General features: G+C 43.0%; 1 protein-coding gene across 3 annotated transcripts; it reads left to right on the forward strand.

Moving 5' to 3' along the window:
• Positions 1-6: 6 nt before the first annotated feature.
• PIGP (phosphatidylinositol glycan anchor biosynthesis class P) lies at positions 7-9,164 on the forward strand. 3 transcript variants are annotated; one of them, XM_019655752.1, is made up of 5 exons: positions 7-70; positions 659-762; positions 5,738-5,810; positions 7,630-7,748; positions 8,780-9,164. In XM_019655752.1, the coding sequence occupies exons 2-5, from the start codon at positions 681-683 to the stop codon at positions 8,908-8,910; spliced, it is 405 nt and encodes a 134-aa protein (XP_019511297.1). In that variant the 5' UTR covers positions 7-70; positions 659-680; the 3' UTR covers positions 8,911-9,164. The 3 variants fall into 3 exon arrangements, with proteins under 3 accessions (XP_019511297.1, XP_019511298.1, XP_019511299.1); XM_019655753.1 differs by having other exon boundaries at positions 54-139; XM_019655754.1 differs by lacking the exon at positions 7-70 and adding an exon at positions 489-511.
• Positions 9,165-11,291: the final 2,127 nt, after the last annotated feature.

The following is an 11,291-nucleotide window of genomic DNA, read 5'->3' on the forward strand; positions in this document are numbered from 1 at the left end:
AGCTCCAGACAGTCGAGGGTCGCGGTGCGCTTGCGCCGGGGTGGGGGGCGCCGTCTTTCCTTGGCCTTGGGTTAGTTTTTCCTCCCTCACCCTCCTGCGGCTCCCGGGTCGGCGCTTGCGCAAGGGACTCAGCGCTGAGGTAGCCGAGCTTTTGGGAGGGGCCCAAGTGGGCCCTTGAAGGACTCAAGGTCGAGGGCCACCCCACCCTTCACCCTCAAATGAAACACAAAAGGCCCTCAAAGGGGCAGAGCCGGGTACTGGGCGCCGCGGCCCAGGCCTGGGGAGGCCGCACGGGTGTAGTTAGCTGCCCTGCTTTGCTCTTCCTGGCGGGAGGCGAAGCCTGCAGAGATGGAGGGGCGTCTGGCCCTCCCTGGCCGTACTCCCCACCACTTCAGGGTGTGCGCTCTCTGGCGTGTGTGCGCGCGTGCACGCGAGGTGTGAGGCTGGTGTGCGCGTGCACGCGGGGCTTGGGGAGCTGGTGTGTGCGTGTGCAAGCGGGCGTGTGTTGGAGGTGTGTGCGCACAATGGCAGTTTGCAGTAGTGTAGGCTGGGGAAAAACACTGCAGAGGCTGTGCCCGTAGCGAAGCGATGAGGTTATGACAGACCAATGGTGAAGGGGAGTACCTCACTGACGCGTGATTGTGTTTCTTTCCCACAGATTGTCTAAATCCACAGGGGAAATGGTGGAAAATTCACCGTCGCCATTGCCAGAAAGAGCGATTTATGGCTTTGTTCTTTTCTTAAGCTCCCAATTTGGCTTCAGTAAGTACCTTCCTAATAGATGGCCATGGCCTTTTTCTGGGGTTCAAGGACAAGTAAATTACTGCGTTTGTTCTTAGAATGTGCACACATGAACTGTGATTCTTTCTTACCTATGTCTCTTTTTAAGAAAACCTGAAGGGGACTCATGTTTGTTCAGAGTGTCCTATATGCCAGATACTAGCCTAAAAGATTTAATCTCGACAAATATTTATACAGCACCAGACAGGATTATTGCGAAGTGAATAAAACCTGGTCTCTGTGGTCATGGTCTTATGGACAAGACAGAAAACCTACAGTTAACGGTGTGATAAGTGCCATAGGAGCCCAGGGGAGAGATGAAATCAAACTGAGAAATCAGTAATCTTTCTTCCCAACAATAAGGGAGAAGTGGGGTGGCCTTGAAGGAAGGGTTTGGGAGTGAGTGCTTTGGCACGGCTCCATTGCAGCCAGCGAGGGTTAGGGAGCGAAGGGAATTCGGCTAGAGAAGCCGGGTGCAATTTACATCCTGGACCTCACTTAATCCAGGTAAGATCCCGTTTTACAGATAAGGAAACCGATGCTGACTGTGACAGTAATACCCAGCGTCCCTCCGCAGGCCCCATGTCTCTCCCCAAAAGGATTTGAGAATTAAGAGGGAAATGGGGGAGAAAATTGGGTGCCTGCAAATCCAACTTTTTCAAATTTTGTGGAAACCAAATTTTGTGGTTGTGCTTCTGAATCCTAACTGCAGCAGTATAGCCAGCCAAGCTGTTGGATAGGGGAATCTGTGGAGTGAAGTTATGACTTGAGTTCAAACCCTGACTCCTCCGTGTAATAGCTGTGTGACCTCGGGCCATTTACTTAACTTCTCTGAGCCTTCAGATTCTTCATCTGTAAAAGGGTGGTGATGTTTATTGAATGTGTATCATTCACAGTCCTGTGAGGTAGATATTGTTATTACTGTCCTTACTTTACAGATGAGAATACTGAGGCACGTGGGATATAAGTAATGTGCCCAAGGTCACACAGCCAGTAAATGATAGAGCTAGAATTTGAACCCAGACACTGGGTTGACTTCACCTTGCTGCCTCTTAAGGCTATTGTGAGGATTAATTGCCATAATTTATGCAGAGCACTTAAAACAATGCATTGGAACAATAAGTACTTAAAGCTAGCTGCTAGTGTTATTATCATCAACATTATCATTTTTGTAAATCCCTGTTCTATAGTGTATTTGAAGGATTAGAAACTATACAAATAAATAAAAGCAATGACTTTAAGACTTAAATCCAATAATACCCACAACAAAAATGAATTCAACAAGGTTTTGAGTGCTTACTGTATGCCAGGCCCTCCTGTAGGCAAAGGAGGATCAAACGGCCCAAAATTTCCTGCTTTCATAGACTTTTCATTCTAGCGGGGCTAGAAAGCCGATGGACAAATTAAAGAAGTAAAACACATGATGTCAGATGATGACATGTATTGGGTTGTCGGAAAAGTCATGACACATTTTTGCAACGAAAAACAGAAAAAAATACGTCATGACTTTTCCGACAACCCAATATTTAATTTCTCCATGGGGAGAAATTAAGCAAGAAAGGAGGATGAGAAATGGGAAGGGGCTGCTGTTTAAAAACAGCAGTCTGGAAGTGCCTCGCTGAGATGAGGTTTAAGTGCAGAATAGAGGGAGTTCGCCATGTGGCAACATAGGAAAAGAGCATCCCAGGCACAGAATAGCCAGGGTAGAAACCCTTCAGAAGATGCATGCCTGTGGGTTCGAGGAACAGATGGAGGTCAGTAAGGTCGAAGCCTGAGAAAATGAGGCAGAAAGTAATGGGATAGAGGTCAGAGATCAGTACCCTGCAGTTATGATAAAATTAGGTGGTGGGTGCAGGAGGGTCACATAATTCTCTCTACATTGAATAGTCACTGATTTAAAAACAAGGTCATTGATCAGTCTGCTCAGGCTGATATAACAAAATACCGTAGAATGGGTGGCGTAAACAATAGACATTATTTCCTTGCAGCTCTGGACTCTAAGAAGGGCAAGATCAGGGTGCCAGCATGGTTGGGTTCTTGGTAAAGTCCCTCTTCCTGGCTTGCAGACGGCCGCCTTCTTGCTGTGTCCTCACATGGCAGAGAGAGCGCATGAGCTAGCCCTCGTCCCTTCCTTTCTTAAAAGGACACAAATCCCTTCGTTGGAGCTCCACCCTCATGACCTCTTCTGAACCTCCCTGCTCCCCAAAGGCCCCACCTTCCGATACCACCACATTGGGGATTAGGGCTTCATAGGAATTTGAGAGGGATGCAAACATTCAGTCCATAACAGTAATTATGGAAAATGATAATAGCTTTGAGGGAAATAAGGGGAAATGATAGGGAGCATTGAGTGTGGTGGGTGGGATGCAGCTGGAATAGCAAGTTATTGGGGAAAGTGTCTCTTAAGACATGAAGGAAGAGAAGGAACATTAATAAATATTAGCTGCTGCTGTTGTTATTATCATCAACATCATTTAAAGAGCCAAGGGAAGAACTTTCCAGGCAGACGGTACTCACTACAAGCCCAGAGCCCTGAGACTCTGGAGCTGGAGCGCATGCCCAAGGACTGGACATTGGAGAGGTGGGCAGGAGCCAAATCATTTAAGTCCTTGCAAGTCCTGGTAAGGAGTTTGGGTTTTATTCTAAGGGCGTTGAAGGGTTTGAGCAGGCAAGTGATGTGGTCAGATTTATATTTTTGCAAGATCACTCATCGCTGTGTGGAGTGACTGCTCAGGTATTCTCTTTCTTTGGGGTTGAATTTACTAGTCACCCACTCTGGCAACCTGGAAGTTGTTCGTACTTGTACTTTTCCTTCTGCCCCTCACTCATTCACCCGCATCTGCCACTGAATCTCATGGGGCCTCTGACACCTCCGCTCTAACACAGACAGCTGACAGGCAGCCATCACAGTGACTCATCTGAGATGCAGACCGGACTCCCCTGCTTAAACCCTCGGGTTGGAATGTGGATGGTTATTTCTTTTGTAGTTTGCTATATCTTTAAAGTTAAAAAACGCACAGAATAGCCAGGTGTCCCCATTGCCTAGAGCATAAAGTCTGTGTTCCGTGTACAGGATTTTTCATTATCTGGGACCTGTGTTTTCCAGCTTTATTTCTCAGCTCTCACAGCTTTATGCTTTGTGTCCCAGCCACTCTAAACTGCTGCCAGTTTTGCCCACATACATCCCACTTCTCCTCACCTCCATGTTTTTATTAATGCTCTTGCTGCTGCCTGAAAACATAGCATGAATATACTGCTTGGGTTCACATTCCTACACAGTCACTTTCAGCCGGGAGGTCTTGGGCAAGTTACCTACATTGCCTGAGTCTCAATTTTTTTCTTCAGTGGATTAGGGATAATAGCACACACCTCAAAAGCGTTTGGAGGGGGTGAAGTAAGAATGCACGTGAAGGTCCTGCCATTACCTTTGACTCATTTCTGTCTCCTGCCCTAATTCGTGAGAATAGGGACTGTGTCGTATTTTTCTGTGTAGCCTTGACCTTTACATAATGCCTGGCATATAGTAAAGGCTCAGGACATTTATGCATTTAATTAAGTAAATTACTTCCATTTATGAATTTATTTTGTCTCCTCACTATTTGTATTTTATTAACCTTAAAAACTATCTCAAGCTTCAAGCCAGTCCCTTGCACCTTTTCCCCCTACCATCTAGCCACATCAGATCTCTCTTGCTGTCTTTACAGATCATGGCATGAAATACCATTTTCTCTTATTTCCTTCCTTCCTTCCATCTGCAGGCCCAGCCATTTTCATCTAGCTAAGCCCATATTCCTCCTTTAGGCTCCAATTCAGTCACTTCTTTCAGGAAGTCTTTCCTGACCATTAATATCGACTTCATCACCACAGTGTGGGCTGAGGTCCTTCTTATGTGCCCCTGTATCATCTTTTATTACTCGCTCATGAGCGCTTGTCACAGGGTAGTGAAAATAGCCACTCGTCTCTGTTCCCCGCTATATTTTAAGCTCATGGAGGGCAGAGGCCATCCTTTTGGGTTTACTCTTGTATCTCACACTCCTGCCATACACAACTCTGTAATACACATTTGTTGAGAAAAATATTAACCCTTTGTCACCATTGCTGTAGGTAGTTTGAAATTTGTCTCTGCCACTTGCCTTAGGCAGATGATGTAACATTTCTAAGATTCCACCTCCTCATCTGTAAAAATGGCATGATACCTCATAGGATTGTTCTGAGGATTAAACGAAATAAAGCATATAAAGTGCTTAGAAGTGTGCTTACCCCACAGTGAATACTCGGAAGTTCGCTGTTGTTACTACGTAGGGACAACATGAAAGGGCGCCTCTAAGGCGAGATGTGGATGGAGGGAAAGACGACTGGCTTCTGAGAGATAAGGCAGAGCCCATGAGGGAGTGGGCCAGACCGAGGGTAGATAAGTTCATCTGTAAGCAACTCAATGTCGACAATTATTTCTGAAGTGTTGAACACCTACTATGCGTAAAGCAAATCACTAGGTGCTGTAAGGATTACAAGACTTGCTAAGGCATGATTTCTGCCCTTAAATTGCTTAAAATATAGTGTGAGAGTTAAGACTTATTTTATAAAACTGACTAATGGAGCTAAAGGGGAGTTATTCAATGGATATTAGTTTTTAGATTTGCAAGATGAAAGATGTGTTTCTGGAGATGTGTTTCACAGCAGTGTAAATATTCATAACACTACTGAACTGTACACTTAAACGTGGTTCAATTTTACAGTAAATTTTATTTTTTACCCCAATAAAAAGGGGACTAATATAAAGTAATTGTGATAAATGTTATAAGAGTGATACAGTTAGGAGTTAGAAGAACTGAAAGGAGGGAAAAATCATTTCTGAGTGAATGGCGGAAGCTTCACATGAGCTTTTTCGTTTTATCTGAACCTTGATAAATGAGCTGCAGGCCTTACTGACCTTTTTCTTTAACCTTCTCTTCTACAGTACTATATCTCGTGTGGGCTTTTATTCCCGAATCTTGGCTAAACTACATAGGCTTAACCTATTGGCCTCAAAAGTAAGTCTAATAATATATTGCTTAAATAAATTAAGAGTGTATTAATGCTGTTTTGAAGGATCATATTTTTCCTTAAGACTACCCAAATCTTAAATATTTATTCTCTTAAGATACATAAATAGACATATAGAAATTTAAAGCTTTTTAACAGTCTTATTGGTATACCTCTAATTAAAGATGATGGGGTAAACACAAATATTTATCTCCATTTCCTCCCATCTAACTAAAATAACACTAGAGAAAAAAAAATTTTTTAATCTGTACATCCATGGGAGCAAATAGTGGGGTAGCAAGTAAGAAGTATCAACAAAATTTTGGGAGGTGAATTGCAAATAGCTGAGAGCTAGCTGACTTAGTTTCCACTTTCTCCATACTGCTGAAGTGAATATTTGTGCCCTAACTGCCAGAAAGGCTCAGAAGTTGGAGGACACCAGGTAATTACATTAACATGCAATTCTGGATTGGGCTGAAAACAGTGTTTAAAGAGCATTAGACCCTCAAATCCCCCTCCTCAGCCCTCAAAGTGGGGAGACTGACCCGACCCTCCCCTGCAGAAGACAGGAGTTTTACTCTCTGGAAAGCTGAATAAGAGTCTCCAAATTCTAGGTCTAACTGAGCATGGAAATGAAGCACCTTACAGGGAAATAAGTGAAAACCATTGCATTGCTGAATATAAGCTTCCCCCCAAGCACCTTTCCTCACGAGGCTCTCATGCTTGTGGTTGCCAGGCTTATACCACCCTACCCCTCCCAGCAAAACACAGGAGGTTCCTCCCTGAGGAAGGTCACCAGCTCAAAAGAAAGGCTCTCCAATCTCTGACATTTGGAGGTCCCCCAATGAAATGGCCAGGCTCGCCAGTGCGCCACCCCGGCCCACACATACACAGACCTTCCAATTACCTTGTTAGTACTTCATTTTTCATTATGAGTGGAGAGCCATAACTTCTCAGACATTTTTAAAAGCCTCCAAAATGAAATGCAAAAGAAAAAAAGGAACTTGAAGGAAATGGAGCTAATGGAAGGAACAGAAGAAAATAACTATGAAACAAGAACAGAACGCTATAAAAAGGGAATGGTCAAGGAATTCACATTTTTGTAAATTATAAATGGGATAGCCAAAATTAAAATTTCAATTCAAGGGTTAGAAGGTAAACCAAAGGTAATCTCCAGAAAGTAGAATAAACGACTTGATGTGCTCACTTCTGCTGAGAGGCATGTTAGTCCTATCAGAGAACTCGAGGGTTGAGTGTTGACCAGGTGCATGGGCAACCAAGCAAACAGGCAAAAAGATGTAATTACTAATTCCGGGAAAAACAAAAAATTGTACAAGAAAACATAATACCAGGCCGCTCCGTTGTGAACATTATTTATACAGTCACAATAATTTTTAAAAATTGCAGATATGGCCAGAAATTGTAATGTCAGTATGGTAAGAGGATAGGACGAAGGTGAGAGGTCAGAGTATAAAAGAGCTGAATTCCTCATCTCCATGTAGGAAGTCCAAAGAAAGTGTCTGAAATTGAAAAAAAAATCCAGAAATAATAAAACCAGTACATTGTGTAGCAACATGGAGATAAATATCAGAAGAAACAGCTCAGGTGTTAAAAGTGGTCCTTTGTGGGGAGTAAGGCTCCAGGGTCCCGTCCGATGGGATAGGGGATTGCAGCTTCTCACTACAGGCCTTGTAGAACTTTGTGACTATCTTTTATGTACATGTGTTACTTTAATAAAAATTTAAATGTTAAGTTATTATGTGAACCTAATAATGGACCCTTAAGAACATTTTGGGAAACCCATTACCTACTTGAACCTTCCTGCAGGTACTGGGCGGTGGCATTGCCGGTCTACCTCCTCATCACTATAGTGATTGGTTACCTGCTCTTATTTGGAATGAACATGCTGAGTACCTGTCCCCTGAACTCCGTCAACACAATCACAGGTCTGTTTATATCGAAGGAAAGTGCTGGGGGAGGGAGGAGTGGGCTGTTGGCGCGCTTGTATGAAGAAAAGCAACGGAGAATAGGCTGCAGCAAGTGACACGATGTTGGCACAGGAAAAAGAACCTAGGAGAACCTAACATAAAGTTACACCAGAGGAGACATTTGCATGGGGGAGATGAGTTCTGATGAATGTGCTGTGTATGGCACTAATGACAGGCGTATTTCCCATAAACCTGCAAGTGGGAAAAATGTTCCTCGGTATCTCAAACAGGCGGTGCTATTGGGGGATGGCGTGTAGGTCCCTGCACCCTTGTCCAGGAGGAGGGATTTGGGGTGTGTCCTTCTCAGGATCACAGTACACAGCTAAGCCCAATTAACTGGGTAGACACCCACAGCATCTGCAGTTCTGTTTATAATTCTTTATTTCAAGTCTAAAGATTAAAATAAGATTCCTAAACTTGCTTAGATTTTAGAAAGTGACATAATTTTTAAGTACTCTGATATGATTTTTTTAACCTTTTAAAGCCTTTTTTCGTGAGCCTATACAATATATTTTGAAAATCAATTCTAGTATTTTTATATTTCTTATCTGATAATCTGTATTCCCTGCATTCTTGACTGGAATTACAGCAAATAGACAATTTGTGCAGAGAGAGGAAACTTAAATTTGTACGAATGATCGTTCCAAATGACTTAATAGTTTTCGGATGTTGATTTAAATATATTTTCTAAGCCTGGATAGAATACTGTTCCTATGAGAAATGTGTAAATGGGACTTTACATCATTGTACAGTTGACTGAAACATTTTTTATCCAAGTCAGAGGTGCAAAAAAACACTTTGCTGATTTCTATTCTAATTGGGACATTTCTTCTAAAGAGAGAATTCGAGGCATCTTTTAATTGTATTTAAATGTGGTGTTTATCATTATCCAAACATTTGCCTAGAAAATTAGGTGGTGAGCCTCCATAAACCAGAGGGACGATGGAAGAAACTGCTGAGATAAACAGCCTTTTGTCCTCTTCTTACAGATAACTATGCTAAAAGTCAGCAGCGGAAGGAATACCAAGAAGAGGCCATCCCAGCACTGAGAGATGTTTCTATTAGTGAAGTAAACCAAATGTTCTTTCTCGCAACCAAAGAATGTTCTACCAACACCTGAATTGTATGTAGACCGACTATAAGTTTTTGACATAATAATTTTGACCATAATTATCTCTCTTCTGAATACCTGGTATTGAAATACTTTAAATATTTAACTTCTTCTTTAAATATTTAACTTCAAATATTTAACTTTAAATATTTGAACTTCTAAGAGAAGTTCAGCTTCTCTTAGATTAAGTTCCATTAATATTATAAATGTTCTCAAGTATTCGTTATTAATGGACAGAATAAATAAAATACTGCATTACCATATAGCAGACTTTTTTAAAAAAATTAGTATCAGTAGAAGTGAGAAGTCCCTCCAGAGAGTCATTCTTGTCATCAGAGAGTCATTCATGTCATTTTCAAAGGCCAGTTGTGCCCTTCCTGCTGTTTATTCTTAGTGGCCCACAGCTCAGATTCTTAGATTTGGGGGAAGGGTCCATCTAACGTGTGTGTCCTGCCATCAGATTCATGTCTAAGACACAAGCAAGTGAATTGAGTGCTTGCTGTGTACTTGGTACTTTTCTAGGCCCTGGGGATGTAGCGTTGAGTATACATTTTAGAGGCAGACGGAGGGAAACCAAGAAAATAAACAAGAAAATGTTCTTTGTGATGAGTGCTATGCAGAGAAGATAGTAAGTGCTCTAGAAAGTAAAAGGTTGACCGCTTCAGATTGAGTGGTCAGGGTAGGCTGCTCAGTGCAAGGCATTTGAGGCTGAGATTTGATTAGCAAAAACAGGAGCCAGTCACATGAAGATTGGAGAGGCAGGATGAGTTTCTAAGTTGAAGCCGCTAGGGCACCGACCTTCAAGTGGAAGGAGCTTGGTGTGTCCTAAGGACAGAAGGTCAGGAGGGGGCCTCGGGCATGTTGCTGAGGACGTGTAGGCCGGGGTGAGCCTGGAGCGACCCAGCCCTGACCTCAGAGGGCTTTGGAGGCCAGTGTAGGAAGTCTGGATCTAAGTGACAGTGTGATGAGCCTGCTGCGCTTTAGATACTGAGCTACTGGCAGGCTTGAAGGAAAGGCAGGACAGCCCAATTTATGATTGTAAAAAGCCACTGGCTCACCTAATGCATAGATAAAATAAAGGTCAAGTATTCCAAAAGAAATGAAATAAAAGCCCCTGGCTGGTAGATGGAGGATGGATTCGGGAGGGGGTGTTGGGAATGTGGCAAGAGTATGGAGGAAGGCCAGTCAGGAGGCTGTTGTGTGAGTCAGGCAGGAAATTGGTGCCCCTCAGAGCCGTAGCTGCGGAGCGGGGAGGAGGGGCAGCTCTACAGCATTCATTGGAGACACAGTCGATGGCCTGGGTACATGGATCCGCTTGTGCAGGGTGGGCAGGCCACTGAGAGAAGTCGTGATCAAAGGTCATTCCTCGGTTTTTTCGGATTAAGGAACTGAATGGATGGTTATGCATTTTACTGAGCCAGCCCATATTTTGGGGCAGTGCAGTTGAGGGGGTTAGAAGATTTGGTATATGAATTAGTTTGAATGATACTGCCTTGTTAATATCTGGATGTGTCTCATATAAGATTAAGTAGCTTAGATAGAAAGAAGTTTTTTAAAAACAGCCATATGTAACTCACAAGCGTACACTCATAGTTGGCCACGGGACCAAATCTAAACTGATCTAGCATTCTAAACCTTCTCGCTTTTGACACCCTAAATCTCTACCCAGGACTGGAGCCACGCATCTTAACCTGTGCGGATTTAACTATACTTTCTGCAAGGCAAAGAAAAACTAATAGTTTTAAATAGTTGGGAAAATTAGGAGTTCATTTCAGTAACCATATCTCTGCCCAGTAAGCGTGAGATAGATGCCATGAAATGGCCGTTCCTGTTCCCCAGTGTGTCCCAGTCCTTTTATTATTTAAGAACATGTCACTACACTTAAGAGCAGTTTGAGGGGACCTGCCAACTTCATAAAGGGTAGAATGGAAAATAAGTTGTGGTCTGTTTATTCAGTGGAAAACAGACATGAAACAAGAATGAATTACTGCTCTACCTAACAACAGGAATGACTATCACAGATACAATTTCAGGGGAAAAGACATGAAAGAATATATATGCCATATGATTCCATTATAAAGTTCAAAATGAGGAAACACTAATGTTTGCTGAAAAACACCAGAATAGCGGTATTACCTAGGAGGCTGATGAAAGCCTGCTGCTAAGTTGGAAACACGCCACATCTATTTTTTTCCCCTTTGGTGTAATCACTTTTTTTTTTTTTAAGATTTTTATTGGGGAATTGGGGGATGGGAACAGCGCTGGAGAATTGGGGGAAGGGGAACAGACAAGTTGCTGTCCTTTTGTTCTTTAGTCTAGTTGTGGAGGACGTTGCTTCACTGGCCCAAGCTGGCACCAGGTACTGGGCGGTGGCATTGCCGGTCTACCTC

This window comes from Hipposideros armiger, unplaced genomic scaffold (assembly GCF_001890085.2).
Source record: "Hipposideros armiger isolate ML-2016 unplaced genomic scaffold, ASM189008v1 scaffold_246, whole genome shotgun sequence".
In the NCBI taxonomy this organism is placed as follows: domain Eukaryota; kingdom Metazoa; phylum Chordata; class Mammalia; order Chiroptera; family Hipposideridae; genus Hipposideros; species Hipposideros armiger.